Consider the following 23,744-nt stretch of genomic DNA (forward strand, 5'->3'; position numbering starts at 1 on the left):
ACCAAATGGAAAAGGACTTAGGAAAACTAGAGGAATGGTCAAAAATCTGGCAACTAAAATTTAATGTTGATAAGTGCAAGATAATGCACCTGGGACGTAAAAACCCAAGAGCAGAATATAAAATCAGTGATACAGTCCTAACCTCAGTATCTGAGGAAAGGGATTTAGGGATCATTATTTCAGAAGACTTAAAGGTAGGCAGACAATGTCATAGAGCAGCAGGAAATGCTAGCAGAATGCTTGGGTGTATAGGGAGAGGCCTTACTAGTAGAAAGAGGGAGGTGCTCATGCCGCTCTACAGAGAACTAGTGAGACCTAATTTGGAGTATTGTGCTCAGTACTGGAGACCATATCTCCAGAAGGATATTGATACTTTGGAGAGAGTTCAGAGAAGAGCTACTAAACTGGTACATGGATTGCAGGATAAAACTTACCAGGAAAGGTTAAAGGACCTTAATATGTATAGCTTGGAAGAAAGACGAGACAGAGGGGATATGATAGAAACTTTTAAATACATAAAGGCAATCAACAAGGTAAAAGAGGAGAGAATATTTAAAAGAAGAAAAACTGCAACAAGAGGACATAGTTTTAAATTAGAGGGGCAAAGGTTTAAAAGTAATATCAGGAAGTATTACTTTACTGAGAGAGTAGTGGATGCATGGAATAGCCTTCCTGCAGAAGTGGTAGCTGCAAATACAGTGGAGGAGTTTAAGCATGCATGGGATAGGCATAAGGCCATCCTTCATATAAGATAGGGCCAGGGGCTATCCATAGTATTTAGTATATTGGGCAGACTAGATGGGCCATATGGTTCTTATCTGCCGACACATTCTATGTTTCTATGTAAAAGGAGGTTTACTGTATAATACCAACAGTACACATATTTGGCATTCAGTGGGCCCATTTTATACACTGAGACACATACATTGGGAGCATTTTTTGATATACTGTGTACACCAAACATAGGGAAAGAATGAGATGTTAAATGTACAGCAGTATGCATAGCAGTGACATTTGCAAGATACCTTATGTTATATACTAATTCAATGGTTCATTTTGTGTAATTCCAGGGCTGCTTATACTGGGCAAACACAATTACTATATAGCATAGCAAGTGCACTTGCTGATGGTAGCTTCAACCTACTATCTTTCCATATGTTCACTTCAGCTGCCAAAATATATTATTTCCACAGGAAAAGGAAGGCATTGCCAAGTTAGATCACGAGGAAGCCATGTAACAAATAGGACAGTATGGGTCAAGTGGAAATGTGCAGGATAAAATGTGAAGATGAGTTTTTGTAAAGCTCTTCAGTTGGCAGATATTTCTTGCCAGCCCCCAGCTTATTCCTTTGCTGATAAGTAAACTTCATTAACAGTCATCTTGTGAATTCTACATTAAGTGACTTCAGATTGTCTCCCACTCCCTAGCTGGATAATCTCTGCTTGCCTCTCTGAAGAGAGAAGTTGCTTGCTGCAGGCACAAGGAAACAATTTTCTGAGTCATTTGATGCTTTTCCTCCATAGCACTTAAGGACACAGACATCATCATCATCCTGTTATGTTATAGGTACTTTAAAGAATAAAAAATAATTTCGTGACTCACTTTGGCTTTCTTTCTTAAGCTTCCCTGGGTCCAGTACGTGCAGCATGGCAGAGGTAATCATCTAGATGGGGTTGGGTTTTACTAGTGTCAGAATGGTGTACCTTGATTCAGAGGGCCCGCCTTCCATCTATAGAGAACACAGGCTTATCAACTGTAAATAGTTATTTGTGACTCATAAACAGATCCTAGAGGTAGGTGTTCAGCTCCAAATGAGGTTGTCTACTGCTGGACCTTTGGCAATCATTATGGTTTTGAATGTGGTACCCTGGTGGAGTCCGTCACAGAGTTTCAACCCAAAATACATATAGCATTTACTGATATAACCTTTTTATGTCCTGATAAATCTGTAAGATACTTCCGGATCCCTTAGTTGGTTCACATTCATCTCAGAGTTCTAAAATATCATCTGAAGTAATGATTTTCATGCTTAGAGATTTACTTTACTAAGAATCTGACACAACATTTTTAGCATAGGGTCATTCATGCCAATGACAGTGTGATCTTCTCACACGTATCTACCACACAAAAGGAGAACATTTTAACTGGACTTCACAAGTGGATATAGGTTAGTCTTCATGTGTGCTGCCAGTCTCCTTTGTATAAGTCTCCTTTACTTAAATCTAAGCCAATGTTTCTACAATTTTTTAATAATTCCCTTCTTCTTGTCTCTAAAACAATATTAAACTTTCTCTGAAGTTATTTCCAGAGTGTATATTTCCCCCCGCCTATTCTCCTCCCACCCCAGCCACACAACTGTCTAAGTTCTGTAGCCTCTTATACCCCTTATATCAGTGATGTGCATCATGGCTAGCTAGCACCATCCCTTGAGAAATGTTGCCCAGTAGTTTTTTACAGTCGGAAGACTATAAGTTATCTACTCAGCTAGGGTCTTGTCTGCAAGAAAAGGAGAACATCAGAGGCGCCGAAAACAAGTTTATCCAAGTCCAACGAACGCATCTGCAGATCCCTGTCATCAGGTAGGAAGAACATCAGCCAGAAAGTTTGGTAGATGTTCATCTCCTCATTGTTAGTGAGAAAATCCTCGCTTAGTTTATATTTCTTGTCACTCTCTATTATATTGTTTTAACATTCTGCCTCTCACTGCTTTACTCTAGACTAGGAAGCAAGTACATACAAAGCAGACCACTTTAAATGATTCCCCATGTTCCGTCAAGGGACTTAGAAGTAATGAACGAGTTACTAAGTCTTGGGTTTTTCCACCGATTAACATTATCTGCTCTATTTTTAGTTTGTTTTCCTTAGTGTATTCTTTATAAAACATTCAGCCTGAAGGAGAGTGTACATTCTTTACTAGTCCTGTTTCCTTCTTTGGCTGGTGTATAAATGTGAACATTTTGTGTATAAGTGCTGTCCTCCCCCGAATGCAGCATGTATTAAGTCATGCCACAGGAAGTGTTAGGAGCCATTGCTTGCCTAGTAAATACACTCAGCATGTTTGGCAATGACACTTGTTTATCTCTCTCGATGCTGCTTGCACATGGAATGTACATAATAGCTCCCAGTGCTCCAGTTTTTTTTTTTTTGGCGGAAAATGATCGTCATCACAGGGTTTTACATGCAGACATGTGTAATAAATAGTGTGCAGCTGTATATTATTTATATAAAGTACCATGTAAAGTTTTAGGTACAGTAGGTGCGGGAAAAAATGCTTCAAAGTAAGAATGCTTTAAAAAATTAAAATGTTAATAGTTTATTTTTAATCAATTAACAAATGCGAAAAATGAAATGAAAAAAAGATAAGTCAATGTTTGGTGTGACCACCCTTTGCCTTCAAAACAGCATCAGGTCTTCTACGTACATTTGCACACAGTTTTTGAAGGAACCCAGCAGGGAGGTTGTTCCAAACATCTTGGATGGAGGCTTGCTCAAATACTTCTGTCTCTTCATGTAATGCCAGACAGACTTGATGATGCTGAGATCAGGACACTGTGGGGTCCATATCATCACTTCCAGGACCCTTGTTCTGTACACTGAACATAGTTCTTAATATTATTGGCTGTATGTTTGCGGTCATTGCCCTGCTGCAGAATAAAAGTGGTCAACCAATATTAACCGGACAGAATGATATTAAAAAAACGGACCCCCAAGGAGTCATAATAATCAACAAAAGTCAGCTTCATACACGAAAGTCAGCTTCATTTTTTGGTGATTAGAATAAAAGTGGAGCCAATCAGATGCCTCCCTTTTGGTATTGTGTGATGATAAGTGTCTACCTATATTTCTAGTATTGAGGACACCATTAATCCTGACTAAATCCCATTTGCTGAAATGCACCGCCAAACTTGTAAGGACCCTCTACCATGCTTCACTGCCTGCAGAAACTCTCTATTGTACTGCTCTCCAGTCCTTTAGTGAAGACACTGCCTTCTGTTACAGCCAGATATTGAAATTTTTGACTCATCGGTCCAGAGCCCCTGCTTCCATTTCTCTGCACCACATTTCCTATGTTTTCGCTTGCCCATTTTCCATGTCAAGGGTATGGATTTTTGGCTGCATCTCTTCCATAAAGAGCACTTATGGCCAGACTTCTCGGAACAGCAGATAAGTGTACCTGCTGCACTAAGTTTTCAGCAAATGGAGTTGGGGATTTGGTCAGGATTAATGGTAATTGTTGACTACAGACCGAGGGATGGTCACAGTAGAAGATAGGCTTGAAGAGATTGAATTACCCTAAAATCTCTTTATGCAAGGAAAGAGAACCATTTTGTTAGCACCACCTTGTGGAAGTGGCTCCCCATGAGTCAAAATCTGACCTTTTAACTAAGGCTACATTCACAATAGCGTTAATATTTTACAGTATTGAGATCCGTCATAGCGTCTCAATACCACAATCGTTTTGTCCCCATTCATTGTCATGGAGGACAAATCGTAACTGAACAGAACGGAATGCTCCAAAAAGCATTCCGTTCCGTTCTCATACCGGAGAGCGAACTGCAGCATGCTGCGGATCCGTCCCCCATGACTTTCAATGGAGTTCATGACGGATCCGTCTTGGCTATGTTAAAGATAATACAACCGTATCCGTTCATAACGGATGCAGACGGTTGTATTATCAGTAACGGAAGCGTTTTTGCTGGATCCAGCAAAAACACTAGTGTGAAAGTAGCCTAAGCTTTGGGATATGACAAGGGAATATTGCCAAGCCAAATATCATAAAATCTCTTATTATTTTCAGTATATCTGCAAATTCAATAAAAAAAAAACGATTTCAGTAGCAGGGTGGCTCAGTTGTTAGCACTGGTGCTTTGCAGCGCTCGGGTCCTAGGTTTGAATCCCACCAAGGTCAACATCATGGAGTTTGTATGTTTCTCCCTGTGCTTGCATGGGTTTCCTCTGGGTTCTCCGGTTACCCCCACACTCCAAAGACATACTGATAGGGAACTTAGATTGTGAACCCCATTGTGGACAGCACATGACTACCGTATATGCCGGCGTATAAGACGACTGGGCGTATAAGACGACCCCCAACTTTTACACTGAAAATATAGAGTTTGGGATATACTCGCCGTATAAGACTACACACCAAAGAAAAATTTAAAAAGCATTAGATCTGATTTCAATATGGTAATTTTAATTCAAATAAGTATGACATGCTGTTTGCATGCCATCCCTGCATCCCACCGCCATCCCTAGGTACCACCGCCATCCCATGGTATCACCACCATCCCTGCATCCCACCACCTTCCTTGTCCTCCCTCCCTGCCTCCCAGACCCTAAACATGTGCCACCTATACCCTGAACATGTTTTTGTTATGTTATTCTTCATATTCACATTCACATATGCACATCTGCGCCGCATTTAGATACGCTGCACGGAGATCTCGCACATGCGCAGGAGCGAGATGCGAGCGGCCGTGAGGATCCCGTGTATCCACGCTCGCCGCATGAAATCTCGCACATGCGTAGGAGCGAGATGCAAGCGGCCGGGAGGATGGCGGTACAAGGAGCATACAAGGTACAGAGCAGGGGGGAGGCATACAAGGTACAGAGCAGGGGGCGGTATACAAGGTACAGCGCAGGGGGGGGCATATGCCGTGGGTTACATCGCAGCTCTCAGCTGCTGGGGATACAAGGCAATAGCCCGGGCTCTCTCTGTTGATAATTTGGGCGTCCCGGCACTGCAGCGCCTGCCATACCCGGTGTATAAGACGACCCCCTACTCTAGAAAATATTTTCTAGGGCTCAAAAGTCGTCTTATACGCCGGTATATACGGTATATTGTCTGTAAAGTGCTGTGGAATATGTCAGCGCTATATTAGTGAGTAAAATAGTAATACAATTTGGGTATTCACATGTTTTCAGATCAAAAACACATAAGACTTTAAAATAAAACATAACCAATGCATGAAACTTATCTGCCAGTACCCGCCTGGTAATTATCATTGGTGGCGCAGTGCGCCCTCCCACCCTTAACCCTCTACCCCCCATTAAAATCATTGATGACACAGTGCGCCGGCCCCTCTCAACCCCCCCAGTATTAAAATCATTGGTGGCAGTGGCCACAGGGTCCACTCCCCTCCCCCTCATTGGTGGCAGTGGCAGCTTCTGATCGGAGCCCCAGCAGTGTAATCCTGGGGCTCTGATTGGTTACCATGGCAGCCAGGACGCTACTGAAGCCCTGGCTGCCATGGTAACATCCCTGATGCTGAGTGCACAGAGCACAGAGCAGCAGGGACAGTGTGAAGTCCTATTCACCCTGATAGAGCTCTATCAGGGTGAATAGGACAAGGGATGAAAAAAATCACAGGTTCTAGTCCCTAAGGGGGAAATAGTTATTAAATAAAAAGTGTAAAAAAAATGTAAAAAAAACCACCAAAATATTGATGAATCCCCTTCCCCAATTTCACATATAAAATGTATAAATAATAAATGAACATATTACATATCGCCCCATCAGAAAAGTCGAAACTATTAAAATATTTTTAAAAAATCTATGCGGTGAACACCGGAACAGAAAAAATAAAAAACTGCGCGATTCGCCATTTTTTAAAATGCGGAATGCACGTGGCTTTTTTGGTTTCTTTTTTTCGCGTGGTATCGAATGGTAACGAGTATCGCAATACTTTTTCATGGTATCGAAACTGAATCAAAAATTTGGTATCGCAACAACTCTAGTACTGATTAGACATTATTAGACACTCCCAACTGGTAACACCATGGATGCCCTCCAGTTGGTTAAACCCAGAAGGACATTTATTCATAAACGTCTAGCAGGAATAATAGGAGGATGGCACAACACAAGTCATAAGAATAAATACTCTAGAATGGTCATTTCATGTAGAATACAATTATTTACCAAAGCAGACATGTCAGGAGTGGTGGCAGGTCCCCTTTAAGATGTTATATATGCTAAATTCCTAATAAACTAAAGGTTACAGTTGCTCTCCATCACCCTGCATACATGGTACCATGAAGCCCTGTACTGTGATTTGACTCTTTAATGTATTTATTGAGATCAGTGACAAAATTAATAATAAATAAAGAAAATAATATTATGCATGACGTGTCTTAAGTCCGAGTATAGTAAAACCATATGCTGGAATGACAATGTGTGATCTAGATTATTATATTTTGCTGAATGCATGCTGCTCTTTTCATTGATGGAGGTGATTGTTTTGTTTAGCTGTGAAGGAAGAGTTGCCAACCACTGACTTTATATGGGTGCAATCATGCTTGTAAACCTAGTTAGCAACCCTTGGCAGTTAGAACTAATGCAAAGGCCCTTATCTTGTGCCCTCAACCTGCCGTCCATTGTCTCAGTCTGTTCTGTACTTTGCATTTGTGAGAGGCGCACACTACCTTTTAGGCATCTATTACTGTATTTCCCTCTGCTCTGTTGTGATAGAATATAGAATTTTAGTAGTGGGCAGCTGTCAAGTTAGTAATGCCACTAAATCTGGCACCTTTCCAGTGTTCGCTTATTTAGGGTAAATGCCAGGAAAAATTCATTAAACAGGGTCAGGAGAGGTGAGTTTGTCAGTTGTCACAAACCATTGGTATATGATGCTGTTTTATTGGTAGCATTCTGTAGGACTGCAAGTACAGTATATCCTAATAAATGGGGAAAGGCAAACATTGTAGAGACAAGGAAAGCACACAAGGAATGGGGATAGAACTAGGGCTGAGCGAATCAAAGTATTTAAAGTGGACTTCGATCAGAATTTCAGGGAAAATTCGATTTGCTGCGAAGCTCAATTTCCTCATGCTTCGTGGTAATGAATCAATTTTCCCTGAAATGGCATAAAAATAAAAATAAAACATACCCACCTCATGCGTTTGAGAGCGAAGAGGCCGCCGCAGCCATCTTGATTGAAGATCCCTTGTGTAATCTCGTGCGCGGTGACGTATGCTGTCACCACGCCGGCCAGTGTAATGATGTCATCACACACAGCATGGCATCTGAGAGGTTCAATGAGGGGGCTGCGCAATCACCGTGTCATTGTGCCCGCTACTTTCAAAGAAATGGGCTTTGTGACTGTTGCAAAGGCGTCTATGAAAGGCACCTGTGCTAGCCACCGAACCACCATGCTGCACACATATTTAAATGTATCAGAAAATATCTCCACAGCATTATTTTAGTAATAACTAAGCCCCACCTAATGTGGAAAGAAGATTCAAAACAGGTTTAAAATGATACATAATGGGACTTAATAAATACATTTGTTCGGCGGAAAATCGCCATTTATGTTTTTGAGCGGCTGGATCTTTGCCAGCTCCCATCATAGTCAATTTGGTCCAGCGGGCATGAGGCACTATGCAGCAATGCCGTAACCAGAGAACTCTGGGAAGCTGCTCTCTGCCGAACAGCTTGCTGGATTGCTGTGCCGCATGTGTGAAAGTAGCCAGGTGACAAATGTAATATCTTGTGATGCCTGGAAGTTTTCTTTACATTACACCTATAAACATAGGGCTATAGAAGGGTACGTGGAACATGTGCCACACTTCTCCAATGTAAACACGCACCACTAAATAATAGAAAATGTAATAGTCTTTATTTATGCCATAAATAACAAATCATAACATCAATGCGGTTAAAAAAGGGATCCAACGCAGCAGCAACTACTGAGTCAAGCATCCAAAAAGCAGTACATACATATAAAATATGCCAAAGATATGTCATTAGGGCTAAGGTCCAGTTAAACAATGTCAAAACAGTACAATGACTGCATAACAGAGATAATAGGTCAAAGCAATATAAAGTACAGACCGCAAGATGGTGCAGAGTCCAGTGACTCCCTGACATGCGTTTCACCCGGCGGCATCTTCCAGGGGGCGTATTGACATAGTCCTGGGAGCACTTGATATACGCTGAATACATGTGTGGCCATTCAACAATCACCCAATCAACGTGAACCTCATACTAGCGAAACCAAATTCCCTCTCACCGCGTCTGCGTCATGACGCGATCACTGCATGATGAATATCGCGAGATCGCGGCAATGCACGCATGTGCTGATGAAACGGAAGAAGGAAAGGCGCCATCTTAGAAAAGGTCAGAATGTCTCCCAATGGAAATAGCAACCCTCGCTCGCACATACCACCGACGATCCCCCTAGCAAAAAATGTGAATTTTTTTTAATGCCGGGTCCGTTTTTCCGGATGACACCGGAGAGACAGATTCAGCATTTCAATGCATTTGTCAGGCGGATGACAAATGCCATCGGTTTGTATACGTTTTGAAGGATCTGGCAGTCAGTTCCGGCGACAGAATTCCCTTGCCACAAGTGTGAAAGTACCCTCAATCACTGGGAATTAGAACCTGATTTACAACTGATATTGTTTAATAACTATGCAGTAAATAATTTAGCTGAATGTTCGGGATGTTAGCGACTAATAGATTTAAAGGGAGTCTTCCATATTTTAAAATGTTTAGCTAAGGGGCTGCTCATTTTTGTTGTATGTCAAGCGTATACGTTAGTAAACAGAAAAAAACGTATATAGAAACGCATCGATTGATGTACCCATAGTTCAAAAGTGCATACTTTTGACTCAGTTTGTCATTGTTTATGTTTCTGTACTTTTTTTGAAAGACTGAATAACATAGCATGCCACACTATTTAGACTTGTAAGAAAATTACATTGGAGTCCATATTACAGTGGGGGTTCATGGCTTTTGTGCGATTGGGTGCCTGCTTCCTGTGTGTGAATTAGGGCCATTATTTGTTGTATCTCCTCTCAGTTGCAGTACTGCAAGGGTTAACCTCCTATTGCTCTGTAAGCTGCAGCATGGCTCTGCTGTTTCCTCACTTGCTGGCCTGAGCAAATTGGTCTCTACTGATCTTTCTAAGGTCTCTCTAGCTCACTAGAGCTTGTAAAGAGCTATAATCTGTTTGTCTGCCAGTGAACTGACTTCTGCCTGTTTCCTGGATCTTGATCCTCTACTTGTGTACCTGACGTGTGCCTGTTGATCACTGTAATGATCCTGTGCCGTAAGCCCTAACCTTTGAATTCTTTCATGGATTTGCATGAACTCTGCCAGTCCTGTCCTCTGCGTGTCTCCTGACTATGTGTGTCTCTGATCCCCATGGGTCAGCAGCCAACCACACCCACCAGGACTATTCCAAGAGGTATCAGCCTGGTGGCTCCCCTGCCAGATCTGTATATAGGGGTTAAAGGGTAAAAACCATAGGATCGCCAGGATAACATCTTCAGGACTAACCCAAAGTCAAACAGGTTGGTTGGCACAGTGGATCCATACCCACCATCAAAAACAGACCAAAACTCTTCCACTCTGATCATTTATGCATTTCATAAGCTTAGGAAATGATATGGATGTGGAACCTTCACGCCAATAAAACCAGGAGAGCAATATATTTATTTAGTGGTAGAGGACTTTTCAGGACCCATGAGGAAGTCCTTGGGAAAGGCATTGTTTGGAATGCCCAAATGAAACCACAGTGCAGTTTATGGAATAATACCACCAAAATAGCCAAACAATAGTACCATATAGTGCCTATATAATACAGTAATACAGTGCCCTATAATACTGCTTATATAACAGTGCTTATCTTGTTTGATGGTGTGACATTATGTAGCGGGTGTTGGACACAGTGATGGAATGACGTCTCTGAGAAAAAATATTAGGAAAGTATGGTAGGAATCCTTGTAACAATTTAATAGACAATAATTATTTTTATGAAGAGTGATTGTTACATTAGAACAAGGAGCAAAGTCTCTAAAAAGGAACAAGAGCAAATGTCAACGCTTTATAAGAGAATAAATTTATGATGTTAATAGTCAAGTGCTTTTGTGGGAAAACTTGGAACATTATTTGGATAAAGAAAATTCCACAACTGTGTAGACTATATTAATAATGGTGGGAAGTAATGCTAGTTTTTGATGCAGCTGAAATCAGCCATTTCATTCTATTTTCCTATGGTATGGTACCTATGTGTTATAGTATCTAACCAGCATGTATGTGTGATAGGCTCCATAAAATAGCATGTATAGACAGCTTTTTAAAGGAGTTGTCCCATGAAAACATTCTTTGGTTATGTTTGTCAAACCGGCACATAGATCTGAATACTTTTGTAATTGCTTATACTTTAGTGTAGGCAGTGAGTTATCTATCTGTATAAATAAATTATATATATATATATATACTTAGCAAATAACGAGGCAGCACTTCCAGCTTTTGGTGACAGGGTGACGACGGCTGGAAGTGCTGCCTTGTTATTTGCTAAGTACGTATCATAGAGGAGAAGCCGACCTCTGTGAGGAATTGCACCCAGTGCACGCTGTCTGACTGTGCTGCTGCTGTATTTGTGATTTTATATATATATATATATATATATATATATATATATATACACTGCTCAAAAAATAAAGGGAACACAAAAATAACACATCCTAGATCTGAGTCAATTAAATATTCTTCTGAAATACTTTGTTCTTTACATAGTTGAATGTGCTGACAACAAAATCACACAAAAATAAAATAATGGAAATCAAATTTTTCAACCCATGGAGGTCTGGATTTGGAGTCACACTCAAAATTAAAGTGGAAAAACACACTACAGGCGGATCCAACTTTGATGTAATGTCCTTAAAACAAGTCAAAATGAGGCTCAGTAGTGTATGACCTCCCTACAACGCCTGTGCATGCTCCTGATGAGGTGGCAGACGGTCTCCTGAGGAATCTCCTCCCAGACCTGGACTAAAGCATCTGCCAACTCCTGGACAGTCTGTGGTGCAACGTGACGTTGGTGGATAGAGCGAGACATGATGTCCCAGATGTGCTCAATTGGATTCAGGTCTGGAGAACGGGCGGGCCAGTCCATAGCATCAATGCCTTCGTCTTGCAGGAACTGCTGACACACTCCAGCCACATAAGGTCTAGCATTGTCTTGCATTAGGAGGAACCCAGGGCCAACCGCATCAGCATATGGTCTCACAAGGGGTCTGAGGATCTCATCTCGGTACCTAATGGCAGTCAGGCTACCTCTGGCGAGCACATGGAGGGCTGTGCGGCCCTCCAAAGAAATGCCACCCCATACCATTACTGACTTAATGCCAAACCGGTCATGCTGGAGGATGTTGCAGGCAGCAGAACGTTCTCCACGGCGTCTCCAGACTCTGTCACGTCTGTCACATGTGCTCAGTGTGAACCTACTTTCATCTGTGAAGAGCACAGGGTGCCAGTGGCGAATTTTCCAATCTTGGTGTTCTCTGGCAAATGCCAAACGTCCTGCATGGTGTCGGGCTGTAAGCACAACCCCCACCTGTGGACGTCGGGCCCTCATATCACCCTCATGGAGTCTGTTTCTGACCGTTTGAGCAGACACATGCACATTTGTGGCCTGCTGGAGGTCATTTTGCAGGGCTCTGGCAGCGCTCCTCCTGTTCCTCCTTGCACAAAGGCGGAGGTAGCGGTCCTGCTGTTGGGTTGTTGCCCTCCTACGGCCTCCTCCACGTCTCCTGATGTACTGGCCTGTCTCCTGGTAGCGCCTCCATGCTCTGGATACTACGCTGAAAGACACAGCAAACCTTCTTGCCACAGCTCGCATTGATGTGCCATCCTGGATAAGCTGCGCTACCTGAGCCACTTGTGTGGGTTGTAGACTCCGTCTCATGCTACCACTTGAGTGAAAGCACCGCCAGCATTCAAAAGTGACCAAAACATCAGCCAGGAAGCATAGGAACTGAGAAGTGGTCTGTAGTCATCACCTGCAGAACCACTTCTTTATTGGGGGTGTCTTGCTAATTGCCTATAATTTCCACCTGTTGTCTATCCCATTTGCACAACAGCATGTGAAATTGATTGTCACTCAGTGTTGCTTCCTCAGTGGACAGTTTGATTTCATAGAAGTGTGATTGACTTGGAGTTACATTGTGTTGTTTAAGTGTTTCCTTTATTCTTTTGAGCAGTGTATATATATATATATATATATATATAGTAACATAGTTCATAAGGCTGAAAAAAGGCATCTGTCCATCCAGTTCATATATATATATATATATATATATATATATATGAGTACACCCCTCACATTTTTGTAAATATTTTATTATTTCTTTTCATGGGACAACACTGAAGATCTGCCACTTTGATACAATGTAAAGTAGTCAGTGTACAGCTTGTATAACAGTGTAAATTTGGTGAAATAATAACGTATTTACATAAATGTGAGGGATGTAGAGTGAGGGATGTAGAGATGTGTGTATATATATATATACACACACACACATAAAGGAAATCTGTAAGGATAACACTGCCTCCTGTTTGATCTTTTCTTTATTTCTCTGTCCACCTCAGTAATATGGACACACATGCTCACTTTAAATCTTCAACTGTTAAGTGCTGTATCTACTGCTAGAAGCTGTGACAGTTACAGGGAGAGATATGCAGGGAGTAAATGCCCCCTGAGCTGCTATAAGGAGAGAGTTGCACCAGAATGGACACATGGCCCCTGAGCTGGCAGCCTAAAATAAATCTATCAGAGCAATTGGAGCAATGGTCTGATTTTCATTTTTTTACATTAATCATGGGATAATACCTTTAATGTTATTTTTTGTTTTAATTAAGTTTTCATGGTTGTGTATTTTTTTTATTTTGATTTTCATGAAAAAAGGAATCCTGAAATATTCCGGTTTTCACATTAACCATTGACTGTCCACAATAAGTGGACACTTCCTGTTTTTTATACAGATCACTTTTCAGCTTGTACTGCGTATACAGTCAGGTCGATAAATATTGGGACATTGACACAATTCTAATTTTTTTGGCTCTATACACCATCACAATGGATTTGAAATGAAACGAACAAGATGTTCTTTAACTGCAGACTGTTAGCTTTAATTTGAGGGTATTTACATCCAAATCAGGTGAACGGTGAAGGAATTACAACAGTTTGCATATGTGCCTCCCACTTGTTAAGGGACCAAAAGTAATGGGACAGAATAATAATCATATATCAAACTTACACTTTTTAATACTTTTTTGCAAATCCTTTGCAGTCAATTACAGCCTGAAGTCTGGAACGCAAAGACATCACCAGACGCTGGGTTTCATCCCTGGTGATGCTCTGCCAGGCCTCTACTGCAACTGTCTTCAGTTCCTGCTTGTTCTTGGGGCATTTTCCCTTAAGTTTTGTCTTCAGCAAGTGAAATGCATGCTCAGTCAGATTCAGGTCAGGTGATTGACTTGGCATTGCATAACATTCCACTTCTTTCTCTTAAAAAACTCTTTAGTTGTTTTTGCAGTATGCTTTGGGTCATTGTTCATCTGCACTGTGAAGCGCTGTCCAATGAGTCCTGAAGCATTCGGCTGAATATGAGCAGATAAGATTGCTCGATACACTTCAGAATTAATCCTGCTGCTTTTGTCAGCAGTCACATCATCAATAAATACAAGAGAACCACTTCCATTGGCAGCCATACATGCCCACGCCATAACACTACCACCACCATGCTTCACTGATGAGGTGGTATGCTTAGAATCATGAGCAGTTCCTTTTCTTATCCATAGTCTTCTCTTCCCATCACTCTGGTACAAGTTGATCTTGGTCTCATCTGTCCATAGGTAGTTGTTCCAGAACTGTAAAGGCTTTTTTAGATGTCGTTTGGCAAACTTTAATCTGGCCTTCCTGTTTTTGAGGCTCACCAATGGTTTACATCTTGTGGTGAACCCTCTGTATTCACTCTGGTGAAGTCTTCTCTTGATTGTTGACTTTAACACACATACACCTACCTCCTGAGAGTGTTCTTGATCTGGCCAACTGTTGTGAAGGGTGTTTTCTTCACCAGGGAAATAATTTTTCGGTCATCCACCAAAGTTGTTTTCCGTGGTCTTCCGGGTCTTTTGGTGTTGCTGAGCTCACCGGTGCGTTCCTTCTTTTTAAGAATGTTCCAAACAGTTTGTTTTGGCCATGCCTAATGTTTGTGCTATTTCTCTGATGGGTTTGTTTTGTTTTTTCAGCCTAATGATGGCTTGCTTCACTGATAGTGACAGCTCTTTGGATCTCATCTTGAGAGTTGACAGCAACAGATTCCAAATGCAAATAGCACACTTGAAATGAACTCTGGACCTTTTATCTGCTCTGTCACGGTCTGGAGTCAGGCTCGGAGGTCAGTAGCTATAGCAGCGGAGCAGATATTCACACTGGTGACCCTGGCTGATGACATGGGTTCACCTGAGGTGCGGGGTCTAAGTACTAACCGGTATTCACCAGAGCTCCTGATGGTGGAGATGGACTTTGCTGCGTGTTAGTACCAGGTCGCAGTCCTCAGGATAGCCCAAGCAGGAGGTGAGCAAGCCAAGGTCCAGTAGCAGATATAGCAGGCAGGGATCAAGCAGAAGCGTGGTTGAGAAACTAGCCAAAGTCGGTAACGAATAGTGCAGGTTGGGATTAAGCAGGAGCGTAGTCGAGGAACAAGCCAAATGTCAGTAACGGATGATAGCAGAGATACAGTCGGCAGCAGGATAGACAGGAGCAAGATATTGGCTGGTAAAGGCACAATATTCTGGCAACCAGGAAGTGCAGAGACATGGCTTAAATCAGGAAGTTCAGGGAGGAGCAAAGAGTTCAAGGTTCAAGGCAAACAAGATTCAAGACAAGATCATTCAAGGAATTGTCTAAGGAACTGTCCAGCATTTCAGGTGGCTCAGCAAGTAGAGGCACCGCCAGACGCAGCAGAGGTCCCGGGTTCAAGTCCAGATCCTAACATGCTCATTGTAATTGGGAAAATTAGGGAATAACACACACCTGGCCATGGAACAGCTGAGAAGCCGATTGTCCCATAACTTTTGGTCCCTTAACAAGTGGGAGGCACATATGCAAACTGTTGTAATTCCTACACCGTTCACCTGATTTGAATGTAAATACCCTCAAGTTAAAGCTGACAGTCTGCTGTTAAAGCACATCTTGTTCGTTTCATTTCAAATCCATTGTGGTGGTGTATAGAGCCAAAAATGTTAGAATTGTGTCAATTTCTCAATATTTATGGACCTGAGCATCACAAGGTCTCCAAAAGGAAGGATCACAATTTAAGACAACATTGGCATTAGGTGATGGAGCTCAATCAGCTCCTCTTCTCTCCCACAAAGCCCCTTGAAACTGGCTGCACATTGGATTTTTGGAAAGCAATAAAGTTCAATTTATACTATTTTCTGCCAACCATTTCTGACAAGAAGAAGAGTGACAGATGAAAAGTTGGATATTTCAGTCATTGTCAGGTGCTGTAGTTGAAAAATTGTTCAACTTGCAGACTGACTGACCTGCATTCTATCAACAGAAGCCCAGATTAGGCCACAGTTCATGGCACAGATCGATTGGTCCTTTTTGTCCGAATTGTCATTTTTATTTATAGCATTTTTGTCCAAAATGACAAACTTTACACACTAATTGTGAACAAGACAAGAAAAAAAGCCATCCCAAATGTGTAGCCAGCTTCTCAACAGAGACCGTTAATTGTGCTTTACATAGATTCTGCTATCAGAATATATTAAGCTAAGGTCCGAGTTTCTCTTCATCAGCATCAGCATAGTAAAGTAAAATCTCATCTGCCAATACATTTCTAGCTCAAGATGGGCCAGCATAATAAATGATGCATAGTACAGGGAGTGCAGAATTATTAGGCAAATGAGTATTTTGACCACATCATCCTCTTTATGCATGTTGTCTTACTCCAAGCTGTATAGGCTCGAAAGCCTACTACCAATTAAGCATATTAGGTGATGTGCATCTCTGTAATGAGAAGGGGTGTGGTCTAATGACATCAACACCCTATATTAGGTGTGCATAATTATTAGGCAACTTCCTTTCCTTTGGCAAAATGGGTCAAAAGAAGGACTTGACAGGCTCAGAAAAGTCAAAAATAGTGAGATATCTTGCAGAGGGATGCAGCACTCTTAAAATTGCAAAGCTTCTGAAGCATGATCATCGAACAATCAAGCGTTTCATTCAAAATAGTCAACAGGGTCGCAAGAAGCGTGTGGAAAAACCAAGGCGCAAAATAACTGCCCATGAACTGAGAAAAGTCAAGCGTGCAGCTGCCAAGATGCCACTTGCCACCAGTTTGGCCATATTTCAGAGCTGCAACATCACTGGAGTGCCCAAAAGCACAAGGTGTGCAATACTCAGAGACATGGCCAAGGTAAGAAAGGCTGAAAGACGACCACCACTGAACAAGACACACAAGCTGAAACGTCAAGACTGGGCCAAGAAATATCTCACGACTGATTTTTCTAAGGTTTTATGGACTGATGAAATGAGAGTGAGTCTTGATGGGCCCGTGGCTGGATTGGTAAAGGGCAGAGAGCTCCAGTCCGACTCAGACACCAGCAAGGTGGAGGTGGAGTACTGGTTTGGGCTGGTATCATCAAAGATGAGCTTGTGGGGCCTTTTCGGGTTGAGGATGGAGTCAAGCTGAACTCCCAGTCCTACTGCCAGTTTCTGGAAGACACCTTCTTCAAGCAGTGGTACAGGAAGAAGTCTGCATCCTTCAAGAAAAACATGATTTTCATGCAGGACAATGCTCCATCACACGCGTCCAAGTACTCCACAGCGTGGCTGGCAAGAAAGGGTATAAAAGAAGAAAATCTAATGACATGGCCTCCTTGTTCACCTGATCTGAACCCTATTGAGAACCTGTGGTCCATCATCAAATGTGAGATTTACAAGGAGGGAAAACAGTACACCTCTCTGAACAGTGTCTGGGAGGCTGTGGTTGCTGCTGCACGCAATGTTGATGGTGAACAGATCAAAACACTGACAGAATCCATGGATGGCAGGCTTTTGAGTGTCCTTGCAAAGAAAGGTGGCTATATTGGTCACTGATTTGTTTTTGTTTTGTTTTTGAATGTCATAAATGTATATTTGTGAATGTTGAGATGTTATATTGGTTTCACCGGTAAAAATAAATAATTGAAATGGGTATATATTTGTTTTTTGTTAAGTTGCCTAATAATTATGCACAGTAATAGTCACCTGCGCACACAGATATCCCCCTAAAATAGCTAAAAGTAAAAACAAACTAAAAACTACTTCCAAAAATATTCAGCTTTGATATTAATGAGTTTTTTGGGTTCATTGAGAACATGGTTGTTGTTCAATAATAAAATTAATCCTCAAAAATACAACTTGCCTAATAATTCTGCACTCCCTGTATACTTAGTCACATACATACCTTCAAAAGTCATAGCCAACAACATTTTCCAAAAGACTTTGTCGAAAGAAGATCTTTATGGTTTACTTTAATAAACCTTATCAGTGGAAGGGCAATACGGCTTGCAGAGGAGTTAGTATATTTGCTACTGGGTCCCTGTGCCTTAATGTGAAAGGGCCACTGTGCTTAGGACTGTCCAGCACCCATATACAAACAGTGCATGTCAGCTGAGTAGACCCCATGTGTTGTGCACTTGTCCTGTTGTCACATCAGTAAGGCTAACTAGGCACTTATGATTGTCTCAAGTGAGGTTTCTCCAACTTCCTGAAAAGGGAGTATGGCGAGGTAGCGGCCTTGGCTTATCCGTCTTCTTTTACAACAGTTTTCTGGTGTAAAAGAAGACTGAAATCTTTGCCAGCTATGGGTGGGCGTAGATTTCATTTTAGGCGCATGGACTGCTGGAAGATGCGCCTAATTGATGATGAGGCATGCTCATCATAGATAAGGCACAGCCTCTGGTAGTGCACAGGGATATCATAGACTGGTGTAAAATGTTGGTCTATTATAAATTCCCCTGTGTCTTTAGGTGCTAATGTTATGTTTGCACTGTATAGTGGATACCATGGTCTCTGTTCATGCAGAAGTTTGGAGCCACACAAGCTCTCTGAGACTGAATAAAGCCAGAGTTTATTAAGAGGTGTTTGGTGAACTTGTGAGGTGGTCTTTAGTAGTGTGTATTGAGAGTACAGAGAAGTCAGGTGTAAAAGTATTATGCATAGGACTCACACAGTAGCAGAGAACCCGAGTTCATCTGTTAAAGTGTTCACTGCCAGCATATTTCAAAGAAAGAATAAACTAAGTGGCACTCACCAGTGTCAAATTCAAACTTGATGTTTTATTCAGAAAAGACACAATCCAAGTGTATGCGGAATGGGGCAGACGAACGACCTACACAAACCAAACAGCGACAGCCGTTTCGTACTAGTTGCGCTTCGTCGGGCTGTACATCAATGCCAGCATATGTTGTTGGAAAGGTTGAGAACCAGAGAATCCCATAGAGGGCCTGTGGACAGCTATTAGAACCTTGATCCTGAGCTGAGAGCTATCTGTAACCGGAAGAGAAGGTCCAGTGTATGCTGTAGTGACTGCGAGCCACTTCCAGCATGTTTCTGTACTGGATCGGGTGGTAATCATGCCAAGTGACTAGACACAGAGGCAGTATGAGGCTGCGATGGACCTGCAGGGGCTTGTACCATGAGTTGCTCTGTGAGCGTAACAGAGACTGTACTCCCAAGTACTGCCCATTAGAGAATGTGAATGCTAAGCTGTGTGACATTATCTGTCACTACAACTCATTGCCCATTACAGACAGTAACCATTGTATTCCCATCAGAGACTGCAACTCCCAAGCTGTGTGCCTAATAAAACTGTAATCACCAAGTTGTGTTCCAAACTATGTAATAACCACTGAGCTCTGTGCGAATTGTTGTAACCACCAACTATGTGCCTAATAGAGACTGTAACCGCCAAGCTACAGGATGTGCTATTCCTTGTAATTTAACCAACGAGCTCTGTGCTAGTCATTGTAACCACCAAGCTCTGTGCATAATAGAAACTGTAACTACAAATCTGTGTGCCAATCCTTGTAAACCACAAAGCTGTGTGCCAGTCCTCATAACCACCAAGCTGTGTGCCAGTCCTCATAACCACCAAGATGTGTGCTAATCCTTGTAACCACCAAGCTGTGTGCCAGTCCTCGTAACCACCAAGCTGTGTGCTAATCCTTGTAACCACCAAGCTGTGTGTCCTTTTGTGATAGTAACTATTAAAGGGGTATTCTGGTAGGTACAAGTTATCCCCTATGCAAAAGATAACATTGGGGGTCCTACCGTTGGGATCCCACATCAATCACGAGTAATGATGAGAGCGGCCGGTCGCACATGTGCTCGGCCGCTACATTGATTTCTATGGGAGTTCTGGAGATTGGGGTGCACTGTACTCGGCTATCTCCAGAACTTAAATAGAAATTAATAGAGCGGCCATGCACATGTGCTACCGGCCACTCCGGTCATTTTAGGGGAGTAGGAAGGGGCCTGCAGGAGATACGGGGCCCCCATTTTCGTGATTCGTGAGGGTCCCAGTGGTAGGACCTCCATCGATCTGATAGTTATTCCCTATCCTGTGCATAGGGGATAACTTGTACCTACCTGAATACCCCTTTGAGATCAATAGCACTGTTTGTAACCATTATGCTTGTTACTCCAACTCATGTAAAGTTCTGTTACTTTGAACAGTATGTGCCTCAATGACAGTGCCATACTCAGTCAAGGGCCACACATCAAAACCTGACCATCTTACATGGAGGATGCAGAAGTCTGTGATCACATACTGTAGGAGAATAGCAGCGTTATTAATGTGCAGAGGTGCAGTGTAGTTTTGGGTTGATGCATGGTTACAGCTGAATATGTACTGTACAATATAATTGTCTGGATTTTTTGCTACAAGCTGTTATCTCTGAGTTGCGAAGATATTTAAATATTCGTTTGCACCTCTGTAAAGTGGCCGAATCTCAGGAGCATATAAATATTAATACGTCTGTTAAAACATTGTAATAGGCTAGCACTTATATCCAATTAACAGTATGAAATGAAGGCTCTATAATTATCCAGTCCTATTAGTCGATAGCATTAGTACCTGCCGCAGCTACCAGTGGAATGATATTACCGATGAATGGGATAGGAAATAGGAAGACAGGAGGTGCTGCGGGTCAGAATTAAAGAGCAGAACCTGTCTTATTGTTTCTAATCTGCACTGACACCAGCCTTTTAACAGCGCCGAGCATACCGCATAATTGAATTAAATAGTGAAGAGCGACCATACTGCAGCAGGTTACCTTGTTCCTTCAAAGTATTGTGCAAAGTCAGAGAAGGCTGAGGTGACGAATGGGAATCGTTTCCTGCACTGGCGGAGAATAGATAGGACCCATCAAGCTCAGCTGCAGACTGCTTTTCGAGGTGGGCGTTGACTGGACTATTACTATGGCTAGCTGGAAATATGTGTCTCAATTTTGACTTACGGATAGCCTGTGGATGAAAATGTTACGTTTTGGAAGATTTTATCACTACAGCAAATCAATACAATGGTGTATGGAATACCTCCCAACTTGTTGAACATTCAAAGAGGGACACTTATGGTTTATTGCGTGAAAGATCAATTTTTTCTGCATATATATACACTTCAATAGTTTTATCTTACTAAATAGTGCAAATATAATCTGAATCTAGAAATTTCTAAAATTAAAATTGCATCAAATAATGAAATAATATACCAAACGGTGCTCAAATATGCATGGAGGAACCAAACACCTTCTGGATCAATATAGTAAATGCAGTAATGAAAGTTTATACCTCAGTTGAAAAAGAGGGACATTTATGGAGTAAAGAGGGACAGAGGGACTTGGGTCAAAAAGAGGGACTGTCCCTTCAAAAGAGGGACACTTGGGAGGTCTGGTATGGCCTTTTGACAGATACGTTGATGTAAGGCAGGAATGCTCAACCTGCGACCCTCCAGCTGTTGTAAAACTACAATTCCCATCATGCCCTCCTGTTGGCTGATAGCTGCAGGCTGTGGGGGCATGCTAGGAGTTGTAGTTTTGCAACAGCTGGAGGGCCACTGGATGTGTGAGTCTAACCTAGAATCTAAGAACAATTATATAGTGGCCGCAATTTCAAAAGTAGGCGTTGACTGTATTGGGATAGATGCATGAACCATTAAACCCAATGTGGTTTGGGCCTTAAAGAGGACTTGTAACCTCTCCTGACATTTCTCTTTTAGCAAGTACCTGCATTCCCCATGTAATAATTCCAGAGCAGCCCTTCTTATGATGGTATTATTTGTCATTCCTTTATTATTCCTTCTAGATGTTATGAATGAATTAGTAGCAGTTTGCAATGAAAATCCATCTGGGTGTTACCATGGGGGAAGGGGGGGGGGATGTCTCTGCGCAGTCTCACACTAATCAGTGCTGCAAGTGTCAGACAGTGCAGGAACACCCCTCCGGTCAGTAACACCATCTGGACCTTCACCGGAAACTACTAGTAATTAATAAAGGAAGGGCATAACATGGTATCATAACAATAGATGCTCTAGAGTTTTTAATACATGGGGATGCAAGTAGTTATTGAAACAGAGATGTCAAGAGAGGTCCTCTTTAAAGGGCATCTGTCAGCAGATTTTTGCCTATGAAATTGACTGACCTGTTACAGCTGAAGGCATCTGTGTTGGTTCCATGTTCATATGTGCCCACATTGCTGAAAAAAATGATGTTTTGGGGCGTTGTCATTACACCTAGAGGCTCAGCTCTCTCTACAACTGCCGCGCCCTCTGCACTCTGATTGACAGGACCAGGCGTGCTCACGTTTACAGAGGGTTCGGCAGTTGCAGAGAGAGCAGAGCCTCCAGATGTAAGGGCAACGCCCCTGTTGCTCCTAGAGGCTCATTTGCATATATTAAAACATCATTAAGTGGACACATATGAACATGGGACCAACACAGATGCCTTCAGCTGCCAAGTGTACATGTAACAGATCAGGCAGTTTCATAGGTACAAAACTGCTGACAGATGCCCTTTAAGGTCACTTTACACAAACTGATTATAGGAAACAAATGTTAATGTATGCATGCTCATTCCCAATAATTGCCCTATGAAAAGGTGCCACCAATCGTGAGAGAGAGAGACTAGTGTGCCACTCTGGATTTCTCAGCAATATATATGCATTGTCAAGGGGTACTCTCTCATTATGGAGAGCGCCTAGTATGCATTGTAGATGTGCAGAGTATTGTACGCCAACCAATGTCCCTCTGGGTTTAGGGAAATATATTTAAATTAGCTCTCCTAAGCTTATCTAATGCCAGCAGATGTAAAATGCACTTATTTTCATTTATATAATACCCCAACCAAGGCCTCTCAGACAGCCAACTAATATTTCTTTGATTAGCTCTGAAGTTACCGAGAAAGAGCAGGATTCCTGGTATGAGACAATTTTATTTTCCTTTTGAAAAGCATAAGCATGCAGTTGTTTTATTACTTCAATATTACCCTGGAATCCACATTGCAAATGTTTGCCTTTACCCTTAAGGCTACATTACACCACCCAATGTACTGGCAGTGCCGATGGATGACAACACATCCATCGGAGCTCGTTTGCATCGGCCTGATTATACAGGTCAGTACAATCTAAATGTGGGAGGAACGGTTCTGTTGTATTCCTTATTGGCGGCACATCCCTGATTACACAGGAAGATGTGTGGTCGGCAATCGGGCTTATTTCATCCTGAAGAACCAGTGTTTGCTTGTTCATCGGGTGATTGGCTGCTTGATTATATGAGCCAATAATTGGGAACAAGCATTTGTGTGAACACCTGTCCCCGATAATTGTGACAAAAATTGGGCCGACTAATAGAGCCTTCATATCTTACATCTGGCATTGCCTATTAGGCCCTGTTCATAGCAGAT

At 42.1% G+C, this 23,744-nt stretch overlaps 1 protein-coding gene across 4 annotated transcripts in view; it reads left to right on the plus strand.

The window, feature by feature from the left end:
• The window catches only part of PDE1B (phosphodiesterase 1B), a 382,256-nt gene that overhangs the window by 204,460 nt on the left and 154,052 nt on the right, over positions 1–23,744 (plus strand). The window contains exon 1 of one of the 4 annotated variants that reach the window (XM_040425862.1): positions 2,393–2,580. The exons of the other annotated variants lie outside the window; for them this stretch is intronic. Coding sequence (XP_040281796.1) covers positions 2,435–2,580 — 146 coding nt within the window. The 5' untranslated portion in view covers positions 2,393–2,434. Of the gene's footprint in view, positions 1–2,392; positions 2,581–23,744 lie in introns of those variants that run through there. 4 annotated transcript variants of the gene reach the window in all.

The sequence above is a fragment of the Bufo bufo genome, chromosome 3 (genome assembly GCF_905171765.1).
Source record: "Bufo bufo chromosome 3, aBufBuf1.1, whole genome shotgun sequence".
Taxonomy (NCBI): domain Eukaryota; kingdom Metazoa; phylum Chordata; class Amphibia; order Anura; family Bufonidae; genus Bufo; species Bufo bufo.